This window comes from Neoarius graeffei, chromosome 2, assembly GCF_027579695.1.
Source record: "Neoarius graeffei isolate fNeoGra1 chromosome 2, fNeoGra1.pri, whole genome shotgun sequence".
Lineage (NCBI taxonomy): Eukaryota > Metazoa > Chordata > Actinopteri > Siluriformes > Ariidae > Neoarius > Neoarius graeffei.
Window position 1 is genome coordinate 97,196,977 of NC_083570.1, and position 23,225 is coordinate 97,220,201.

Below are 23,225 nucleotides of genomic sequence, written 5' to 3' on the forward strand. Positions count from 1 at the left end.
ATATTGCAGGGTTGTCAAGACAACATGACATCACACATTGGAGACGTAAAACTTCAGCGCTAGCAAGCGACTGTGAAAATTTGTAAACAAACATGGCCGCCAGGTTTGCTTCATTAAAAACGGAAGATTTGGAGAGAATTTTGAAAGAGAAAGACGCGTTGAACACCCAAAAGGAATGTCTACCGGTATGTGTAATAATAATATTGGCTGGCTTTTTTTCATCTTCGACTTGTTCAGTATCATGTTAGCTGAATGGAATAATATCTGATATACCACAAAAAAAAGCCAGCCAGTATTATTTAAATATTTGATGCACCACATTCAGAAAGGGAGACACAAATAGACATTTTCCTCCATTAATATACCTTAAAAATACACAATCTGACCTATTTGTTACTTCTGATGATGAAGGAACAAACCGAAAATCATTTGCTGGTACAAGTAAAATTTGCCTTGGGGTATACAAACTTTTGCACTGTAGTTATGGTAATGGGGAAATTTTTCCCTTGCTAAGTTTAGCTTTTCACACTTACTCGTGTTGTATGTCGGATGTTTGCTGTGATGCAACATATAGATTAATTATTATTGTTAGCCCACAGTGCTGTTGCATTCTTCAATCTGATTATTCAGAAAGTGTTGATTCATTTCCTATACCAGCAGCTTTGACAGTCGCTCTGGCTGCAAAGAAAACCACAAGTTTATATTAAAGTGATTGTTCTAAATTGACAAAAAAAAAAAGTTTGATGTGACGTTCTTCACTAAATAAGAATGTTCATGTTGGCTAGTGAGAAAGAGTCCTTACTAGAACTAGAAAATATGACCACATCACCCCTGTCTTATCCACACTGCATTGGCTCCCAATCAAATTTCGTATTGATTATAAAATACTACTATTGACCTTTAAAGCACTAAATGGTCTCGCACCACAGTACCTGAGTGAACTTCTGCTCCTCTATGACCTGCCACACCTACTTAGATCAAAAGGTGCAGGCTATCTGCTGGTACCTCGTACAGTGAAGGCTACATCAGGGGGCAGAGCCTTTTCTTACAAAGCCCCACAGTTATGGAACAGCCTTCGAAGTAATTTTCGGGAATCAGACACAGTCTCAGTGTTTAAGTCTAGGCTGAAAACATATCTGTTTAGTCAAGTCTTTTGTTAATGGTGTTTTATGAGGTAAAGGAGTAGATCTGGAGGGTCCTCAGACATAGAGTGTTTTGGTAAATTGGGATGTATGGATGCTGTCAGTCCCCACTCACTTGCTCACTCGAGTTTGTTGACGGTGTAGTGGCTGCTGCTTTATGTCCTGGGGCTCCCTCATGCCTGTGTTACCTTCTGTCTCTCCCCTTTTAGTTATGCTGTCATTGTTAGTTGCCGGAGTCCCTGCTTGTACTCAGTGCAATATGTATACTGTTCCTACTTATTCAGGTGACATTGGGCATACCTAACAACCTGTGTTTTCTCTCCCTCTCTCTCTCTCTCTCCCCTTCCCCTCCCCCCAAATCTGTCCCTCTGAGTTACATGGAGTCAACAGGAAATCTTTTGGTGGAGAGGGTGGAGACCTTGACTGGCTCTCGTAGCCTGCAGGGAATTGGCCGTCAGACATTCTGTCGCATGTCCCAGACCCGGTGAAATGTAACTGAATTGTCTTGGCCAGCCCTAAGGGTCCCATCTGCATCCCATCATTGCTGAGGAGTGTGCTCCCATCACCAAATCAAGCATCCAGCCAGAGCAGGTCATGATATTTTTTAACCATATTAACATGCCATTGTTGTGTATTATGCCTGTTGTCAGGACTCTCGTCTCTGCGAGCCTACCACACAGACTTAATACTTGTCATTTTTGGGGCATACCTAACAACCTGTGTTTTCTCTCCCCCCCAAAATCTGTCCCTCTGGGTTACATGTCAGTCCTGGGATTGAGATGCTGACCTCTTCTGCTCCTCGGACCTGCCTGATCCATCCTGGTGCCCTGTGTCTGGTTGGAGTCTCGTCACGTCGCTCCTGTGAAGGATGGCCCCATGAGGACAGTTGAAAGTCACACCTGGAGGACGATCTGGACTCTTACAGTAATGCTTTTATGGCTGAGGACTACAGTTGACTTGCTAACTTAGGACTGCAGTTGTCATGAACAGTTTTGCACTCAAGTTTCCATCAATGAAGAGTTACAACATCAACGAAACTGTCTTCATGTTAAAACTGTTAATATTATAGTCATGCTGTCTGTTGTTGCCCAAATGAGGATGGGTTCCCTTTTGAGTCTGGTTCCTCTCGAGGTTTCTTCCTCATGTCACCTGAGGGAGATTTTCCTTGCCACTGTCGCCACAGGCTTGCTCATTGGGGATAGATTAGGGATAAATTAGCTCATGTTTTAAGTCATTCCAATTCTGTAAAGCTGCTTTGCGACAATGTTTATTGTTAAAAGCGCTATACAAATAAACTTGACTTGACTTGACTAGTGTTGTCTGTGCCAGAAAAAGGAATGAACACACTCAAGGGCATGCTGTTATTGGAAATTAATCATCTTTGTGTGGTAACAGTAACTCTACTCTGTGTCAGGCTGCATCACACCACCCCGTCATTGATTATTTTCAACACTACAGCATGTCGCATCATGTTTTATTCTATACTTGTCATTCCTCTGTATGAACTGTAGGTTCTGGCTAAAAAGGCATCTTTGGAGCAATAGAAAGTGATCAGATTGGCATGTTTGTGCATGCAGATACCTTATGCATCATGTCTGCTTGCAGTCATCAGCATAAAAACTATGCGAAAACATACTCACTGTTAGTTTGCTCTAATTTGTGTCTCATCTTGTCAGATTTGTGTCTCATCTTGTCAGAGTGCAAACAACCACATCAGCAACGTTACTGTTATGAAACTAGATTGGGTTCTTTTTTTTTTTTTTTACTTTAAATGTGCCAGTGCAGCAAAACACCACATATCTCTTAATTATCAACATCATCACACCCACCACAACACTACCGAGAGCTGTCAAGACAGTAAAATATCTGATAAGCAGCAGCACTGTATTGTGCGTTATTGACTGAGGGAAATACTGCAGGATGTTCAGATTTTTTTGAAACTGATTTGAGAGAAAAGTCAAAAGAATGCAGAAAATTTAAATTCTTTTGCACACTATTGGCAGCGTGGGAAATAAGGCCAGACCGGCGGACAGTGACTGGTAATTTTCTCATTTGTCCGTCTGTATTTCAAAAGCATCACACTGGATGGCCCATGAAAAAAATTGTAAAGATATGTGTCTAATCTACTTCCAATTTTCTTCCAAATGTTACACTGGGTGAATACAGTCATGTGAAAAAGAAAGTACACCCTCTTTCAGTTACATGGTTTTACCAATCGGTGACACGGTGGTGTAGTGGTTAGCACTGTTGCCTCACAGCAAGAAGGTCCTGGGTTTGAGCCCAGCAGCCAGCGAGGGCCTTTCTGTGTGGAGTTTGCATGTTCTCCCCATGTGTGTGTGGGTTTTCTCCGGATGCTCTGGTTTCCCCCACAGTCTAAAGACATGCAGGTTAGGTTAATTGGTGGCTCTAAATTGACCATAGGTGTGAATGGTTGTTTGTCTCAGTGTCAGCCCTGCGATAACCTGGTGACTTGTCCAGGGTGTACCCCGCCTCTCGCCCATAGTCAGCTGGGATAGGCTCCAGCTCGCCTGTGACCCTGTACAGTGGTGCTTGAAAGTTTGTGAACCCTTTAGAATTTTCTATATTTCTGTTTAAATATGACCTAAAACAACATCAGATTTTCACACAAGTCCGAAAAGTAGATAAAGAGAACCCAGTTAAACAAATGAGACAAAAATATTATACTTGGTCATTTATTTATTGGGGAAAATGATCCAGTATTACATATCTGTGAGTGGCAAAAGTATGTGAACATTTGCTTTCAGTATCTGGTGTGACCCCCTTGTGCAGCAATAACTGCAACATAACTGGGCCATTGTCTTGTTGCATGACCCACCTTCTCTTGAGATTCCATTCAAGGACAGATGTCCTGACATTTTCCTTTAGAATTCATTGGTATAATTCAGAATTCATTGTTCCATCAATGATGGCAAGCTGTCCTGGCCCAGATACAGCAAAACAGGCCCAAACCATGATACTACCACCACCATGTTTCACAGAAGGGATAAGGTTCTTATGCTGGAATGCAGTGTTTTCCTTTCTCCAAACATAACGCTTCTCATTTAAACCAAAAAGTTCTATTTTGGTCTCATCCGTCCACAAAACATTTTTCCAATAGCCTTCTGGCTTGCCCATGTGATCTTTAGCAAACTGTAGACGAGCAGCAATGTTCTTTTTGGAGAGCAGTGGCTTTCTCCTTGCAACCCTGCCATGTACACCATTGTTGTTCAGTGTTCTCCTGATGGTGGACTCATGAACATTAACATTAGCTAATGTGAGAGAGGCCTTCAGTTGCTTAGAAGTTACCCTGGGGTCCTTTGTGACCTTGCTGACTATTACACACTTTGCTCTTGGAGTGATCTTTGTTGGTCGAGCACTCCTGGGGAGGGTAACAATGGTCTTGAATTTCTTCCATTTGTACACAGTCTGTCTGACTGTGGATTGGTGGAGTCCAAACTCTTTAGGGATGGTTTTGTAACCTTTTCCAGCCTGATGAGCATCAACAACGCTTTTTCTGAGGTCCTCAGAAATCTCCTTTGTTCTTGCCATGATACAGTTCCACAAACATGTGTTGTAAAGATCAGACTTTGATAGATCCGTGTTCTTTAAATAAAACAGGGTGCCCACTCACACCTGATTGTCATCCCATTGATTGAAAACACCTGACTCTAATTTCACCTTCAAATTAACTGCTAATCCTAGAGGTTCACATACTTTTGCCACTCACAGATATGTAATCTTGGATCATTTTCCTCAATAAATAAATGACCAAGTATAATAATTTTGTCTCATTTGTTTAACTGGGTTCTCTTTCTCTACTTGTAGGACTTGTGTGAAAATCTGATGATGTTTTAGGTCATATTTATGCAGAAAGATAGAAAATTCTAAAGGGTTCACAAACTTTCAAGCACCACTGTAGAACAGGATAAGCGGCTACAGATAATGGATGGATGGATGGATGGATGGATGGATGGATGGAGTGTTATTATAGTACCTATATATGAGTACCAGTAAGTTGTAACCAACTGGACCATCCTTGCCCCCCATACTTTTTTCTAGACATGGAACTGACCTGTGTGTATGACTGTTTTCTCGGGTATAACTTTAAGCAGGGTTTTTTTTTGAATCACCTGACATTTTCTTGCAAATTATATTCAATTTGTAGTGTAATTAGCAACTAATGTCTAGTGTAATTTGGCCTTTGAAGATCACAAAAATGTGCCTAGAAATAGCTGAGCAGCCATCTCCAGGCATCTAAAGCCCTTCAGCTTCCAGGGCCCTAAGGCAGGCCTCGGACCCCCAGCCGCATTGTTCCGGGCCTTTGGCCCATCATTCAGACAGGCTGAAATTTGGACGGACAGATAACATTTCAGACATGTCTCTCCTGTCACAGTCTGCTTAAAATTCCTTATTTCCCACACTGTATTGTCAGTATCTTAACTAGCTTCATGAAGTAGTCACCTGGAATGCTTTTCAATTAACAGGTGCCTCGTCAAAAGTTAATTAGTGGACGAGTTTCTTGCCTTCTTAATGTGTTTGAGCTTGAACAGCAAATAGCAAATAGTAAAAATACAGCAAATAGCCCTATTCAACACCACAACTCTAGCAATCCATATTATGTCAAGAACTGCTCAACTAAGTAAAGAGAAACGACATCACATCAAATGCTGAATTAGAAGGTGTGTCCAAACTTTTAACTCGTACCGTAGATCATATTCAAAAAGATAGGTGCAGACATGTAAACCAATAGTTAGCTTTTTTTTTCTTCCCCATACACAAAATATAACATACACTATTTGACCATTTTTATTCCTTGGGAAATCAAACACTAAATGTTGCTATAAAGGGTGCACAAACTTTTGTTTGCAACAGTATAGCATTATCAGATGATGAATTTCAGATCTCTTCATATCTATGCATTAAGAAGCACCATGTCCTGATCAGTGTTAAACATTATAATCATACAGTTTGTGGGGTTTTTTGCTTTGTTTTGTTTTTTTTTTTTTAGTCCAGTCATTCCATTTTCTTTTTCACATCCTTAAAATGCAACCATATGAACCAAATCTGTCAAGTTCCTGCTCTAACCATTTAGTTTCATCCCACGTTGGAGCTTTTATTGCAAGTAAGCAGAAATAAGTGCACGGACGATTGCCTGGAGGTTGACAATGCTGTCACAGAGAGCATCTTTAAATCCTTCAGCAGTGCCATGCTGAAGCAGAGACACCAAAACTGTAAACTCAAAACTGCTTCACAGCTCACAGCACTTCAACACTCCCTGTGATTTTTTTTATAATAATTTAAAAAAAAAAAGTTTCCATAATACAGGAGAAACTCAGATTTCCACTTACCAGATTAGACGCTGCCACTGTCAGAGTTTTTGTTTTGTTGGCCATGACTTGATCCAGCTGAGAGCGAGGACACCTCACCAGAAAGCGAGCACACCCTATGCTGTTACTTCACGCCCCGCTACTTCGCATGGCTTGTCACTTCCTGTTCCGAAGGGAAGTCTTACCATAGCAACACACCGCAAGGGGAAGTGGCTGCTCTGACTAAAACAAAACTTGTTCTTGACCTTGTTGAGCAACTCTGTGATATGAGCTGCAATCTAAAGGAACCTAAACATGTAACCACAAGCCAAAGTCAGACCCTCCAGGCACAGACATCACCACACACATACGCAACTTTCTGATTCATCAGCATGGATGTCCAATAGATGCGTAATATATTTTGGGAAAGGATGAGCTGTAAGGACCCTCAATGTTTTTACAGCACTGGCAGATTATTGTGCATCAAAAGGCCATACTGTATTGCTAATAACACAGCTGTGACTGTAAGGAAGAAAGCAGCACAGTGCATTCTGTTATACTGTAGGAACATCATCAATGATGAGGGGTGTGATACAGATCAGCGTGAAGCACTGTTACTTTTACCACCCCAGTGTTGATTAATTTCCAATAAAAGCACATCCTGGAGTGTTTTATTCCTCATATACTATAGCAATTTGTCAATGCGAAAATTTTTTATTTATTAAAAGAACAGCACATCATACTTTTTATCCATTTTTAGTTACAGTTAGCATCTGCTAAACAAGGTATTTCCTCCCTTACAAAAAAGAAGTTTATTCAAATGTGCTTCTAGTATACTTCTTTTAAACTAAAAATAAGAGAGTATGCTTTCAGTTTACTTTTTATTTACTTACCAGAGATATACTTAATAAAGTTATACAGAAGTATACTTGGCTTATACTGAAAAGTATATAGAAAAGTTTAATTATATTAAGCTTATACTTAAACTTTTGATCAAGATATATTTAACAAAAGTGCAATAAAGTATTAAAATATTTGTGCCTCACGTTTAAGTGGACTTGCCCTGTAGTTGTGCTTCAGCATTGTTGACTCTTAGGTATGTCTGTGGTTCCATATAAGGTTTTTTGTTTTGTTTTGTTTTTTTAATTTCTCTTGAGTGGGATAATTATTTTTTTTTATTTCTTTTTCTTTAAAGCTTGGATGTCAATTTCAGTTGTCATTGCCATGTTTTTATACTTTGGCATTTATTACAATGTTGCTTTAAATTTTGATTTTTAAATAAAATGAATATGTTCTTAATCCTGAGTATCTGTTGGTATTTTGTGAATTCTTACCTTTATAACTTTATTGTAACTTAAGGTACAAAACACTTAAGTTGTCTACTGGTAGTGTGCATGAGGTAAGGGTTAGGGCTAGAAAACTAATAGTATACCTAGAAGGGTAATTGTATACTTCAAAACTAAAAAGTGGACAAGATGTATATAACCAGTAACTAATAGTATATTTCCAATATGCTATAAAGCATACTTTTATAAACTAAAAAGTGGATTAGAAGTGTGTAACGAGTAAACCAATAGCATATTTCCAGTATATTACAAAGTATACTTTAGTAAACTAAAAAGTGGCCTAGAAGTATAAAACAAGTAAACTCACAGTATATTTCCAGTATACTATGAAGTATGCTTTTGTAAACTAAAGAGTGGATTACAAGTAGAGAACTAGTACAACCCCAATTCCAAAAAAGTTGGGACATAGTACAAATTGTAAATAAAAACGGAATGCAATAATTTACAAATCTCAAAAACTGATATTGTATTCACAATAGAACATAGACAACATATCAAATGTCAAAAGTGAGACATTTTGAAATTTCATGCCAAATACTGGCTCATTTGAAATTTCATGACAGCAACACATCTCAAAAAAGTTGGGACAGGGGCAATAAGAGGCTGGAAAAGTTAAAGGTACAAAAAAGGAACAGCTGGAGGACCAAATTGCAACTCATTAGGTCAATTGGCAATAGGTCATTAACATGACTGGGTATAAAAAGGGCACCTTGGAGTGGCAGCGGCTCTCAGAAGTAAAGATGGGAAGAGGATCACCAATCCCCCTAATTCTGCGCTGACAAATAGTGGAGCAATATCAGAAAGGAGTTCGACAGTGTAAAATTGCAAAGAGTTTGAACATATCATCATCTACAGTGCATAATATCATCAAAAGATTCAGAGAATCTGGAAGAATCTCTGTGCGTAAGGGTCAAGGCTGGAAAACCATACTGGGTGCCCGTGATCTTCAGGCCCTTAGATGGCACTGCATCACATACATGCATGCTTCTGTACTGGAAATCACAAAATGGGCTCAGGAATATTTCCAGAGAACATTATCTTTGAACACAATTCACCATGCCATCCGCCGTTGCCAGCTAAAACTCTATAGTTCAAAGAAGAAGCCGTATCTAAACATGATCCAGAAGCGCAGATGTCTTCTCTGGGCCAAGGCTCATTTAAAATGGACTGTGGCAAAGTGGAAAACTGTTCTGTGGTCAGACGAATCAAAATTTGAAGTTCTTTATGGAAATCAGGGACGCCGTGTCATTCGGACTAAAGAGGAGAAGGACGACCCAAGTTGTTATCAGCACTCAGTTCAGAAGCCTGCATCTCTGATGGTATGGGGTTGCATTAGTGCGTGTGGCATGGGCAGCTTACACATCTGGAAAGACCCCATCAATGCTGAAAGGTATATCCAGGTTCTAGAGCAACATATGCTCCCATCCAGATGACGTCTCTTTGAGGGAAGACCTTGCATTTTCCAACATGACAATGCCAAACCACATACTGCATCAATTACAGCATCATGGCTGCGGAGAAGAAGGATCCGGGTACTGAACTGGCCAGCCTGCAGTCCAGATCTTTCACCCATAGAAAACATTTGGCACATCATAAAACGGAAGATACGACAAAAAAGACCTAAGACAGTTGAGCAACTAGAATCCTACCAGTACATTAGACAAGAATGGGTTAACATTCCTATCCCTAAACTTGAGCAACTTGTCTCCTCAGTCCCCAAACGTTTACAGACTGTTGTAAAGAGAAAAGGGGATGTCTCACAGTGGTAAACATGGCCTTGTCCCAACTTTTTTGAGACATGTTGTTGTCATGAAATTTAAAATCACCTAATTTTTCTCTTTAAATGATACATTTTCTCAGTTTAAACATTTGATATGTCATCTATGTTCTATTCCGAATAAAATATGGAATTTTGAAACTTCCACATCATTGCATTCCGTTTTTATTTACAATTTGTGCTTTGTCCCAACTTTTTGGAATTGGGGTTGTAAAAAATACTGGTTGTATACTCAAAGTTTACTTCTCTTAAATGTAAAGTATACTTTTTATAAACTAAAAGTGGGTCAATTTAGTCCCAAGAAGTATTAGATTAGTTTACTTACAAGTATACTGTAAGTACATTGATATCAGTATACTTGGTACACAAAAGTATACTTAAGGAAATATACTTTAACTTTACTTAAGTACACTTATGTGGCAGCGGGGGCGTGGTCAAGCGCCGGTCTGTGACAGGAGGGCGGAGTCAGGGAAGGTAAGTGGCAGAATCACTACACCTGACGGCAATTAACCTGTGTTTGTGTGTGTCTTCCCAGTGACCGTGCCCTATTTAAGGAGGGAGAGCGAGAGCAGAGGGGCTCATCCCTGGACGAGACGCTGGTGTGTGTGTGTGTCTCTGTGTGTTGGAAACATATAGATTGTTAGACTGAAAAGTGTGACAATAAAGCCTCTGTTACACCTGATCTCTGTCCTGCCATCCTCTGTGCTCCACCCACACGTAGTGAACGATTACAGTGGTGCCAAAACCCGGGATCCAGAGTGGAGCACCAACCGATCAGCCCCATGGAGTCCTCCCCGTTCGCCGACCTGGTCCACGCCCTCACCACGGCCCAGCAAAGCCAGCACCAGGCGCTCGTCACCCTCCGGAAGGAACAAGAGCGGCGCTTCGAAGCCCTGGTGCTGGCCCAGCAGGAAGACCGCGAGGCATTCCGGCACCTCCTCGCATCAGCGGGGTCCACCAGCGCTCCGGCCGCGGGCCCGTCTCCCCTCACCGTCACCAAGCTGGGCCCGCAGGACGACCCCGAGGCATTCATCACGCTATTCGAACAGGTCGCAGAAGCCTCGGGGTGGCCAATGGAGCAGCGCGCGGCGTGCCTCCTCCCCCTCCTAATGGGAGAGACACAGCTGGCCGTGCTACAGCTCCCCGCCGACTGCCGGCTGGCCTACGCAGACCTCCGCCGGGCTGTCCTCCAGTGCGTGGGGCGCACTCCAGAGCAACAATGCCAGCGCTTCCGCGCTCTGTGCTTGGAGGAAGTTGGCTGGCCGTTCGCGTTCGGCCAGCAGCTCCGGGACGCCTGCTGGCGGTGGCTGAGGGCTGACGACCGCGATGCCGAGGGGATCATCAACCAGGTGGTACTGGAACAGTTCGTCGCTCGCTTACCCGCAGGAACCATGGACTGGGTCCAGTGCCTCCGCCCGGCGTCACTGGATCAGGCAGTTGAGCTGGTGGAGGATCATTTGGCGGCTGTTCCGGCGGCAGGACAGCAGACGGCGTCTACTCTTCTCTCCTCTTCTCTCTCTCTCTCTCTCCCCCTCCTTCTGTGTCCCATCCTCGCCCCATTCCCCCACTGCGGAGACAGGGGCTGGCACCACCCCAGCCGGCTCGCCACACCCGCGGTGCCCTCCCATTTCTCCCTTCCATGTCTGTCTCTCCCCCCCTCAGGTGAGTGAGCTCCAGAACACCAGTGCAGAGGGAAAGCCCGGGCCGGTTTGCTGGCGCTGCGGGGAGCCGGGCCACCTTCAACAACAGTGCACAACAATGGAAGTGGGCGCGGTGGTTCGGATCCCCGACGCACCAGAGGCCGCCCTCGATCGGGCCGGAGCATATCGCATACCGGTGAGTATCCAAGGGGCTACATATCAGGCGTTGATGGATTCGGGTTGTAATCAGTCCTCAATTCGCCAAAGCCTGGTGCAAAACGAGGCATTGGGGGGGAGCACAGGGGGTGAAGGTGTTGTGTGTGCATGGGGATGTTCACAGCTACCCTTTGGTGTCGGTCCACATCTTTTCAGAGGGGAAAAATTTATAGTGAAGGCGGCGGTTAATCCTCGCCTTACCCACTCTTTAATTTTGGGGACTGATTGGCCGGGATTTCGGGGGTTAATGACATGCTTAGTAAAGAGTGGGTCCTGCCATTTGACAGGGGGAGGTCCCGGTGTCGCTTTGGCGGGAGCAGCTGTCACAGAGCCATCTACGTCATCTCCGCGTCAGAGTGAGGAGCCGCCGGCTCCTCCTCTCTCTATTGGGGAATCCCTCGCAGATTTCCCATTAGAACAATCGCGAGATGAGACTCTGCGACATGCGTTTGACCAAGTGAGAGTAATAGATGGTCAAACGCTCCAGCCGAACGCCACCCCATCCTTCCCCTACTTCGCAATTATGAAGGATAGGTTATACCGAGTGACGCAGGACACTCAAACTAAAGAGTGAGTCACGCAGCTTTTGATTCCGAAGAGCCGCCAGGAATTGGTATTCCAGGCGGCTCACTTTAATCCCATGGCTGGACACTTAGGGCAGGATAAGACACTAGCCCGAATAATGGCCCGATTCTATTGGCCGGGGATTCGCGGCGATGTTCGTAGGTGGTGTACGGCATGCCGCGAATGCCAGTTAGTAAATCCAGCAGCCATTCCAAAAGCGCCTTTGCGCCCTCTTCCATTGATCGAGACCCCGTTTGAGAGAATTGGGATGGATCTCATCGGGCCATTAGATCGGTCAGCACGAGGGTACCGCTTTATATTAGTTCTGGTGGACTATGCAACGCGATACCCAGAAGCGGTGCCTCTGCGCAATATCTCAGCACGCAGTATTGCAGAGGCACTCTTCTGCGTTATCTCCTGAGTCGGAATCCCGAAAGAGATTCTGACTGATCAAGGCACTACATTCATGTCACAGACACTGCGCGAACTGTATGGGTTATTGGGGATTAAGCCGATCTGCACCAGTGTGTATCACCCACAAACGGACAGTTTAGTGGAACGGTTCAATCGCACCCTCAAAAATATCACTAAAAAATTCGTAAGTGAGGACGCACGTGATTGGGATAAGTGGCTCGAGCCCTTGTTGTTCTCAGTGCGAGAGGTTCCCCAAGCCTCCACGGGGTTCTCCCCGTTCGATTTATTATATGGGCGTAAGCCGCGCGGCATCCTAGACATGCTGCAGGAAAATTGGGAGGAGGGACCTTCACAAAGCAAGAACAAAATTCAATACATTATGGACCTGCACGCAAAACTCCACACGCTCACCCACCTAACTCAGGAGAATTTGTGGCAGGCCCAGGAATGGCAAGCCCGCCTGTACAACAAGGGTACGCACCTTAGGGAGTTCACCCAGGGAGATAAAGTACTCGTACTGTTGCCCACTTCGAGCTCCAAATTGATCGCCAAGTGGCAAGGGCCCTTTGAGGTCACACGGCGAGTCGGGGACGTCGACTATGAGGTGAGGCGAACGGACAGTGGTGGGGCACTACAAATTTACCACCTCAACCTGCTTAAACTCTGGAATGAGGAGGTCCCCGTGGCGTTGGTGTCGGTGGTTCCGGAGAAGGCGGAGCTGGGACCGGAGGTTCAAAAGAGGGCATTGGCATCACGCACCTCTCCGGTCCCCTGTGGAGACCACCTCTCCCCGACCCAACTCACGGAGGTCGCCCAGTTGCAGACCGAGTTTTCGGATGTGTTCTCGCCCCTGCCCGGTCGCACCAACCTCATAGAGCACCACATAGAGACGCCCCCGGGGGTAATAGTGCGTAGCCGCCCTTACAGGTTACCTGAACATAAAAAAAGGTGGTTCGGGAAGAACTGGAGAGCATGCTCGAAATGGGCATCGTCGAGGAGTCCCACAGTGACTGGAGCAGCCCGGTGGTCTTGGTACCCAAGGCCGACGGGTCGGTCCGGTTCTGTGTGGACTATAGAAAAGTCAACGCGGTGTCTAAATTCAATGCGTACCCGATGCCTCGTATTGATGAGTTGCTCGATCGACTCGGCACTGCTCGCTTTTATTCGACGCTGGATTTGACGAAGGGATATTGGCAGATCCCCTTGACTCCACTATCCCGAGAGAAAACGGCCTTTTCCACACCATTTGGTTTACATCAATTCGTCACCCTTCCATTTGGGCTGTTTGGGGCGCCCGCTACGTTTCAGCGGCTGATGGACAGAGTCCTCCGCCCTCACGCCACTTATACGGCTACCTATCTGGATGATATTATCATCTATAGTAATGACTGGCAGAGGCACCTCGAACATCTGAGGGCCGTCCTTAGGTCGCTGAGACGAGCGGGGCTCACAGCCAACCCAAAGAAGTGTGCGATTGGGCGGGTGGAAGTACGGTATCTGGGCTTCCACTTGGGCAACGGGCAGGTGCGTCCCCAAATTAATAAGACAGCAGTGATTGCGGCCTGCCCGAGGCCCAAGACCAAAAAGGGGGTGAGACAGTTCCTGGGGCTGGCTGGCTATTACCGTAGGTTTATCCCTAATTATTCGGACGTCACCAGCCCGCTGACTGACCTCACTAAAAAGGGGGCACCAGATCCGGTCCAGTGGACGGAGCAATGCCAGCGGGCTTTTTCTGAAGTGAAGGCTGCACTGTGTGGGGGGCCACTTGTACACTCCCCTGACTTTTCTCTCCCCTTTGTGTTGCAGACCGATGCGTCGGACAGAGGGCTGGAGGCGGTTTTGTCCCAGGAGGTGGAGGGGGAGGACCGCCCCGTCCTGTACATTAGCAGGAAGCTGTCAGTGCGTGAGGGGCGCTACAGCACGATGGAGAAAGGAGGGAGAGCAAGAGCAGAGGGGCTCATCCCTGGACGAGACGCTGGTGTGTGTGTGTCTGTGTGTTGGAAACATATAGATTGTTAAACTGAAAAGTGTGACAATAAAGCCTCTGTTACACCTGATCTCTGTCCTGCCGTCCTCTGTGCTCCACCCACACGTAGTGAACGATTACAACTTAATAAAATGAACTTGAAGTATACTTTTTGATAAGGGCTGTGATCGCTTATGTTATAGCATCTATAAATGGACGTTCCCTTACCAGCCTCTCTCTTGATAATAATAATAATAATAATAATATTTCGCCCATAGTCAGCTGGGATAGGCTCCAGCTTGCCTGCGACCCTGTAGAACAGGATAAAACGGCTAGAGATAATGAGATGAGATGAGATAATAATAATAATAATAATAATAATAATAATAATAATAAATGCAACTTGTCATTTTACCAGGTCACATGACTTACTTCTGGCTTTTACAAATCACCAACACTGGAGACTCCTTCCAAAAATGCTAAATAAACATCTCCTCATGGAAAACTTCACCATATTAACAATTACACACATTTTAAATCAGTTAACGTGGAGCTTCTGTTATACAGGTCTCTGTGAAGGAGTTGTTGCATCAGAAAATACAACAACACTGTGGTATAAATTGAGCTGTTGCCATGGCATGGCGTCCATCATCTGTTTACAATTCAGTTAAATCGTAGCTCCTCCGTCAGTTCCCCACAGATTTCCATTCCGATTATTTTGTTTGAAAGAACATCACTCCGCACAAAACTTGGTTGTTGTTTTGTCAATGTTTTTGCTAACAAGTTACTAATTAAGCCAAATGAATGAATTTTCCAGACCTCTCATTAGAATTTTTATCTCCTCTCTCATTTCTCATCTGATTCCAGGTCTGATTGATGTTTTGGGTCGACCTTCCCTTGAGGAACAAAACTCGGTCGTTTGTTTGTTAATTTTCCTGTTGTAAATAATTTGTTTACAACTTTGTTTATTTTCAGTTAAATTGTATCTCCTCCCTCAGTTCTCAATGGATGTCAGCTCTGATTGTTTTATTTGAAAGAACGAGACCTTCTGCACAAAATTTGGTCATTGTATTGACATTTTTTGCTAATCAACTGCTAATTAGGTCACCTTAACAAGTTTTGGGACTTCTCATTAGAATTGTATCTCCTCTCGCAGTTCTCAGCTGATTCCAGGTCTCATCGATGTTTTGGGTCAATCTTCCCTTGGGGAACAAAACTTGGTCGTTTGTTTGTTGATTTTCCTGTTGTAAATAATTTGTTTACAACTTTGTTTATTTTCAGTTAAATCGTATCTCCTCCCTCAGTTCTCAATGGATTTCAGTTCTGATTGTTTTATTTGAAAGAACGAGACCTTCTGCACAACACTTGGTTATTGTATTGTCAATTTTTTGTGAACAAATTAGTAATTAGGTCAACTTAACACATTTTCTTCTGACTAGAGTTGTATCTCCTCATTCATTTATGATGCAAATTCAGTTCTGACCGATGTTTTGGGTCGATCTTCACTCAGGGAACAAAATTTAGTCCTTTGTTGATTTTCCTGTTGTAAACAATCTGTTGTGGAGGTTGGTCCTCTCTCACATTGTCACATTTCAGTTCTGTTTGATGTTTTGGTCGTCATGTTTTGATAGCAGACCAGATGATCTACAACATCCTTGATGTTCTGGTCACTATCTTCAGTGTAAACTAAGTACCAAAAGCAACCAGTTTAAACTGGCAGGAAAGCTAGGTAACGTTAGCTTAGGTAAGGAGATAATGTATGCTAGCTCAGCTGATATTTTAATCGGAGGACATGTATAGCTATTTTTCTTGGGTTTTATTTTTGTGTGTGTTTTCACAATCAACTGATTCTTTCGCTGTTATGCTCATTGTTTATTTTCATATTTATTTTGCACTCGTTGCTTATTTTGGGATGTGATATTTCACAATAGGCGTCAAAACAATAGTATAATTAAAATATATGATATTGGTTCACTAGTTAATTACTGAACATATTCTTCATCCTGATTAGAGTCACAGCAGATCCAGAGCCAATTCCCAGAACACTTAGTGCAAGGCTGTTAAAAAAAAACACACCAAAAATGGTAAAATGGAAATTAAATCAACTTGCTTGTCACTGAATCGTCGTCATCTCCTGAATAAGCTGATGATGCAACTTCCTGTGAATCATGTTAGTTGATGGAGGTTTCAATGTTTTGCAATGGCATCTCCCATTGCCAAATATTTATCTGAACCTAAGAAACAACTCCTGGTTTGATCCCGAGATCTGATCTGAGGTCTGTGTGGAGTTTCAGTGAAAGCTCTCCCAAAGTCTGTGTGGGCGTTATCCAAGCCCTCCAGTTTCCTCATACATCAGAAAAACATGGCGGGAGGCAGATTTGTGATGCTAAATTGCCCTGAGGTGTGAATGTGTTTGGTGCCTTGAGATCGATTGGCATCCCATTCAGGGTGTATAGGGACAGACTCCAGATCCACTGTGACCCCATCCAAGATAAATCACTTACTGAAGATGAATGAATGGAACAACTAAACACATAAGAACAAATTATATATATGATATTACACGGTTGTGCGAAGATATGAAGTTTATCTTCGAGTGGTGAATATATTCACGAGTGAGCAAAGGGAATAAGTGAAACATTTTTCAGCACGAGAAGATAAATTTCATATCTTCATGCCACCATGTAATGTTCTTTATGTTATGCTAGCAGGTTACCTGGCGTTAGCTGGGTTTTGCAAAATTCTGAGTTGCCCCCAGAGTTCCATGTCAAATTTGGTAAAGATCTGTTAAGAAATGGTAATGTTAACCTAAGACAAACAAAAATCCAAACATCCACCACCCAGGGGCCCACTGGAGACCCTCTGGGGCCCAAATATGGAATTTCTGAGTTCTCCCAAATCGTGGCTATTTCCTATACCTACACGCCAAGTTTAGTGAAGATCTGTCAAGAGTTTGTGTTGATAAATGTAATGTGAAAGGCATTGAGGGAGGGGATGGGTGGATGTTGTGCCCCCCAGGGACCTCCCTGGGGCCCTACATGAATTTTGCTTATATCTGCAAAATTCCGGGTCATCCCCGGACCTACTTGCCAAATTTGGTGAAAATCTGTCAAGAAATGGCTCAAGACAAACAAACAAACAAACTTTGCCGTTTATCATATAGATGGACACATCCACAAAATAAAAATATGCAAGTTAATCAAAAGAATTTTAATTTTGAACCAGTTCACCATTTTGACAATGCACGTTAAGTCAGTGGGAAAACACTGGGAGTGATGTCATCGGAGTGAAATATTGGGAATTATTATACATACAGGACACTTGTGGAATAAAAACGTGTTCTATTCCCTTCTAGCAGGTTTCATTCATTTGGTTTGATCTCATCTCATTATCCTGTTCTACAGGGTCGCAGGCAAGCTGGAGCCTATCCCAGCTGACTACGGGCGAAAGGCGGGGTACACCTCCGGGGGACAAGTCGCCAGGTCATCACAGGGCTGACACATAGACACAGACAACCATTCACACTCACATTCACACCTACGGTCAATTTAGAGTCACCAGTTAACCTAACCTGCATGTCTTTGGACTGTGGGGGAAACTGGAGCACCCGGAGGAAACCCACGTGGACACGGGGAGAACATGCAAACTCCACACAGGAAGGCCCTCGCCGGCCACGGGGCTTGAACCCGGACCTTCTTGCTGTGAGGCAACAGCGCTAACCACTACACCACCGTGCCGCCCCATTTGGTTTGATAGCATGCAATATTGTTCGCATATCGCTTATCCTATGTGTATTACATCACGCTACCCAATGGAGAATGAGCATTGAATATGGTTTAAGATATCACATGGTTGTCAAGACAACATGATACCACATGTCACAGCTGATGCGAATATTCAATGAGAAAGTTTACTGTTGCGCATGTGCAGAAGCATTTCTTTGTTTGCGGGAAAGGAGAAAGACAGGTTGAACATCCAAAAGGCTACCAAAACTTCATTAGATATTCTTCACACATATTTACAAGAGAAAAACATACCAATGGACATCGACAAACTGGAAAAGAGAGCAATAGCTGAAATATTGTCAAAGTTCTACTTGGAGGTGAAGAAAATTGAGAGAAACTTTCACAAGAGGACTTCACTTGTGCAGGCATTAATTGTCATTTGAAAGATACATACAATGTATGTGTATGTATCATAATAATATTGGCTGGCTTTTTTCGTGGTATCTCAGATATTTTCCATTCAGCTGCTCGTCTTCGACTCGTTCAATATCATGCTAGCTGAATGGAATATATCTGATATACCACTCAACACCAACCAATATTATTTAAATATGTCACTCAGATCCGTGATGTATTTCAGATGAAAATGCAAGTTTTTCAACACGAAAAGAAAAACTTCATATATTTAAGCCAACGTGTGATTTTCTTTTTATTATATCGATACATTCACAAACAAAAAGTACTCAAATTTATCAAAACAATTCATGATTTCCTCATGAGTGAAATATAGAGATTTATGTCACGGTTTTTGGTTCTCCATGTCTCAGATGTAATGCGTGTGAAAAATACAAGTGGTGTATTTCCCAGTAAAACACTCATGTCCACTTATATATTTGTAGTTATGTGTTTAGTTGTTGTTATGTGCTTTTTTCCTTTATGAAAATATTTAAAAACACAGGCTAAGATCTGTATTACTCAAACTAGATATTCATAAAACTGGTTTTATTTGGGGGTGGCACTGTGGTGTAGTGGTTAGCACTGTCGCCTCACAGCAAGAAGGTTCTGGGTTTGAGCCCAGTGGCCAGCGAGGGCCTTTCTGTGTGGAGTTTGCATGTTCTCCCTGTGTCTGCGTGGGTTTCCTCTGGGTGCTCCAGTTTCCCCTACAGTCCAAAAACATGCAGGTTAGGCTAATTGGTGGCTCTAAATTGACCGTGAGTGTGAATGGTTGTTTGTCTCTATGTATTGCCGCTTTTCCACTACAAACGCGGCTGAGCCGTGCCGTGCTGAGTCGAGCTGAGCGGGGCTGTTGGAGTTGCATTTCGACTACAACCGCGCTGAACCGTGCTGGCTGGAAGTGGGTGGACACGTTGGGTGGAGTTAGCGAAAGTGGGTGGACGTCACGTGATGTCGTTAAGCAGCGCAAACAGTGACATCAGTGACAGTGGCGGAACAAGTCAGAGCCGGGCCGGGGGCGGGGCAAATGACCGGGCACTTTATTAAAGCTTATCATAACATCATTTTAGGCTACAAAATGTCCGCAACTGCGGTGTTTACCAATTTCAACACTACCGGGTGCAACTATGTTATTTAGTACATCAAGTCCTTCAAACGAACATGTAACTCAGAAACAAAAAACATTAGGATACTGTACATGGCTCATAATAAAACATCAATAGCCTATACTGCGCACATTATTTGAAGGGCATACGAATGAGTGCTCAGAGGTTGCAACGGTGACAGGAAGAGTCAGAAATAAAAGGAGGGCGGTGCAAACCTCACTGAATGCACTGTGTTTACCAATTTCAACACTACGGGGTGCAACTATGTTAGTTTGTACATTAAGTCCTTCAAACGAACATGTAACTCAGAAACAAAAAAACATTAGGCGACATACTGTACATGGCTCATAATAAAACATCAATAGCCTACTGTGCGCATTATTTGAAGGGCATACGACGAGCCTTGCGCTCCGCGAACTCGTCCACGATGCTCTGTATGTCACTGATTCAGTGATCTTTTAAGCGGTAGTCTCACGACCCGGATAGTAAACAATAAACATGGAGGACATGGAGTCGTTAGTGTTGCTGGTCTTGGTGCTGTGGCTTGTTGTCACTGGCAAGAGCGTATAGATGAGGCGAGGCGCATAAGGCTTCAGAAATTCTCGTAATTCGTAATTATTCTTCTTCCGGGTTTGCGGTGTTTACAGATCCCAGCGCGCTCGCGGGGCGTGTGTGGGCATGTGAGGACACTCCTCCTCACCAATCAGTGCACAGGGGAGTGTCTCCTCACGCCCCCAACCTCACTCGGCACAGTTTGGCTCGCTTCAGCCCTACTCCAAAACGGTGCGAGTTTTAGGGGCTAAGCAGGGCTGAAACGAGCTGAGTCGTGCTGGTTTTTGGTAGTCGAAACGCGAGCCGTGTCGGGCTGAAGTGAGCTGAAGCGAGCTGAAGTGAGCTGAAAAAGGGTAGTGGAAAAGGGCCATATGTGTCAGCCCTGTGATGATCTGGCGACTTTTCCAGGGTGTACCCCACCTCTCGCCCATCGTCAGCTAGGATAGACTCCAACTTGCCCGCGACCCTGCACAGGATAAGCGGTTACAGATATTGGATGGATGGATGGATGGATGGATGGTTTTATTTGTATTATATGGAGGTCAAGTTGAAATGTAATGTTTAGGAGGCACTTTTTTCTTCTGTATTTGTGCCTGAGCTGATAAACTGCGCATGTGCGATCTGAGTAAACAGTAGAAATGTGATAATGTTGATCGTCAGACAGAAGTGTGTACTCTTTACTTTTCTAAAGTATTCTGCATGGAAACACAGTACTTTTACGTTACACACTCTCAACAAAGTCTATCCCTTATTTACTTTGTCACTTTGGGGTTAAAATGGTAAAATAAATTGAAAAAATATTTGTAAAAGATTTCAACTCAAGTGAACTGTGTTACTACAGTAGTGTTGTGTTGTTTTCCCACAACACTACTTTTTAAAAGTGGCGTGGCTCTAGATTTATCATGAAATTATACCCAGTAAACTCACCTCATGCTCATTATGAAACATTTTAGTTATTTATTTAAATTTACTCTGATTTTTTTTTTCTTAATCCATGCCAACATGGTGCAGCAGGAAATGATGACAGGGGATCAACCCCTGACTGTCACCATATTGTCTCTATTAGAGGAGTTAATCAAAATAATACCACACACACTCTGATTTGATTTGCTTAATTGGATGATGAATATGTTTACTGACACTCAAAAGCAGAATGTTTCCAAACATTCTGATGGCAGCAGGTTCTTTAATCAAGTCTAATTAGCGACAGGAAATTGGTCTGTTTCTGTGAAATACAGCGCCATCTGCTGGACAACAAGAGCAATAGTCACATTGAGGGGAAACTATTACATTGCATTACATCAAATGGCATTTAGCAGATATTACATGCATTTCCTCATTGTAGTGGTGTTTTTGCCTGATATCAGGTATGCCATTATGCTTTTTTTAAAGTCATTTTACTGTTTCATTTAATTTCTATAACAAAGTATGGTAAATTAACATACCAATAAAAACAAATTTCATTAACTCACTCATTTTCAGTAACCACTTCATCCTGCACATGGATTCACATGATCATGGCCAACAAATTTCCAGCATCATGCCCAAATGAATGTTAGGAACGATAAATAGGCCTTGTAGTGTGACATTATCAAAGAACAGCAACGTGGTGTCTGGGACACCCCACGACACGCTGAAGAAAAGTCTAGCTTGTCAGAATTTTTGTATTTTCTCATCTAGTTTAACAACTCCTACAACATGTTCCTTGATAGCCATGACAGACAACTTCACGCAAGAATGTCAATGATGATTGGTTAGGGTCAAACTTGTCATGTTGCCAGTCTCCAGACCAAAACACAGCAAGACTGTATGACACCATGACTGTCTAATGTGGCATGGTAACCAACTTGAAAGACAAAAATTTTATGTAGTCTGATCCCAGCAGAACACAAGGCATGAGGAGGGGATACACGCTGAAATGGATGCCAGTCAATCACAAGGACCCATTCACTCACTATGAGCAATTTATCTTTGTCAATCCTCCTGTTTTTTTAGGAGGTGGGAGGAAACTGGGGAATCTGGAGGAAACCCACATGGACATGGAGTAGATAGATAGATAGATAGATAGATAGATAGATAGATAGATAGATAGATAGATAGATAGATGGGTTAAATTGGGATTGGTTATGTGGGGGGGGCTCTGCCTCGTACCCGCCCCTGCCGCCACCGCCCTGCCCCAATATACTTTTTGGAAAATAACCCTCTAATTTGATAACCATATCATATTGCACAGAGATATACACCTTATCTGTGTGTTGTAGGCCTATGTGTGTCTTGTAGTGCCCCCCCTACACATTATGGCAGTTTGAATGTAGATTGGTTGGCCAATGTAACAGATTGTACAGGTTGTTGTACATTGGTTTGAAGGAAATGATTAGTGGGGGGTCTGGGGGTCCTCCCCCAGAAGTTTTTTATTATCATACATGTTATTTGCTGAATTCTGGTGCATTTTAATAAGTTGTTAGCTGACTTTACAGAGGTAGGTTGAGAGCAATATCATGTTAAATCTTGTCACATGCCTACAGGTGAAAAATGTGAAGGAGAAATGTTCAGTGAGAAAATTTGAAGGCTTGCACAATCTTAAACCAAAACAGTTGATTTATTTTGGAGGATAAATGTTAAATATGCCAAAACACTGTCAGTCAAATTGTCAATCAAATATATTCATGCAGTGAATGCAACCAAATACAAACAACACTATAACATTGGAAGCATTTATTATTATTGTTATTATTATGTATTCAATTATTTATTTGGCATGTGGTGCTTTTTGTATTGTCTAGAACATACATAAGATGAGCATATTATAACAGCAAAATAGAAGCACAATCATTTGAATGCAGCAAAAGTTTTGCTGCATTCAAATGATTGTGCTTCTATTTTGCTGCTATAATATGCTCATCTTATGTATGTTCTAGACAATACAAAAAGCACCACATGCCAAATAAATAATTGAATACATAATAACAATAATAATTACACTAATAATAGGATCGTATGCAGGTAAAAGGGGAGACG

The 23,225-nt window shown here is 43.0% G+C and overlaps 1 protein-coding gene across 3 annotated transcripts in view; it reads right to left on the bottom strand.

Moving 5' to 3' along the window:
- rgs14a (regulator of G protein signaling 14a) overlaps window positions 1–6,619 on the bottom strand; it is a 48,248-nt gene extending 41,629 nt beyond the window's left edge. The window contains exon 1 of one of the 3 annotated variants that reach the window (XM_060915240.1): window positions 6,491–6,619. In XM_060915240.1, coding sequence (XP_060771223.1) covers window positions 6,491–6,535 — 45 coding nt within the window. In that variant the 5' untranslated portion in view covers window positions 6,536–6,619. Of the gene's footprint in view, window positions 1–533; window positions 634–6,490 lie in introns of those variants that run through there. The other 2 variants (XM_060915241.1, XM_060915242.1) reach the window with 2 other exon arrangements.
- Window positions 6,620–23,225: the final 16,606 nt, after the last annotated feature.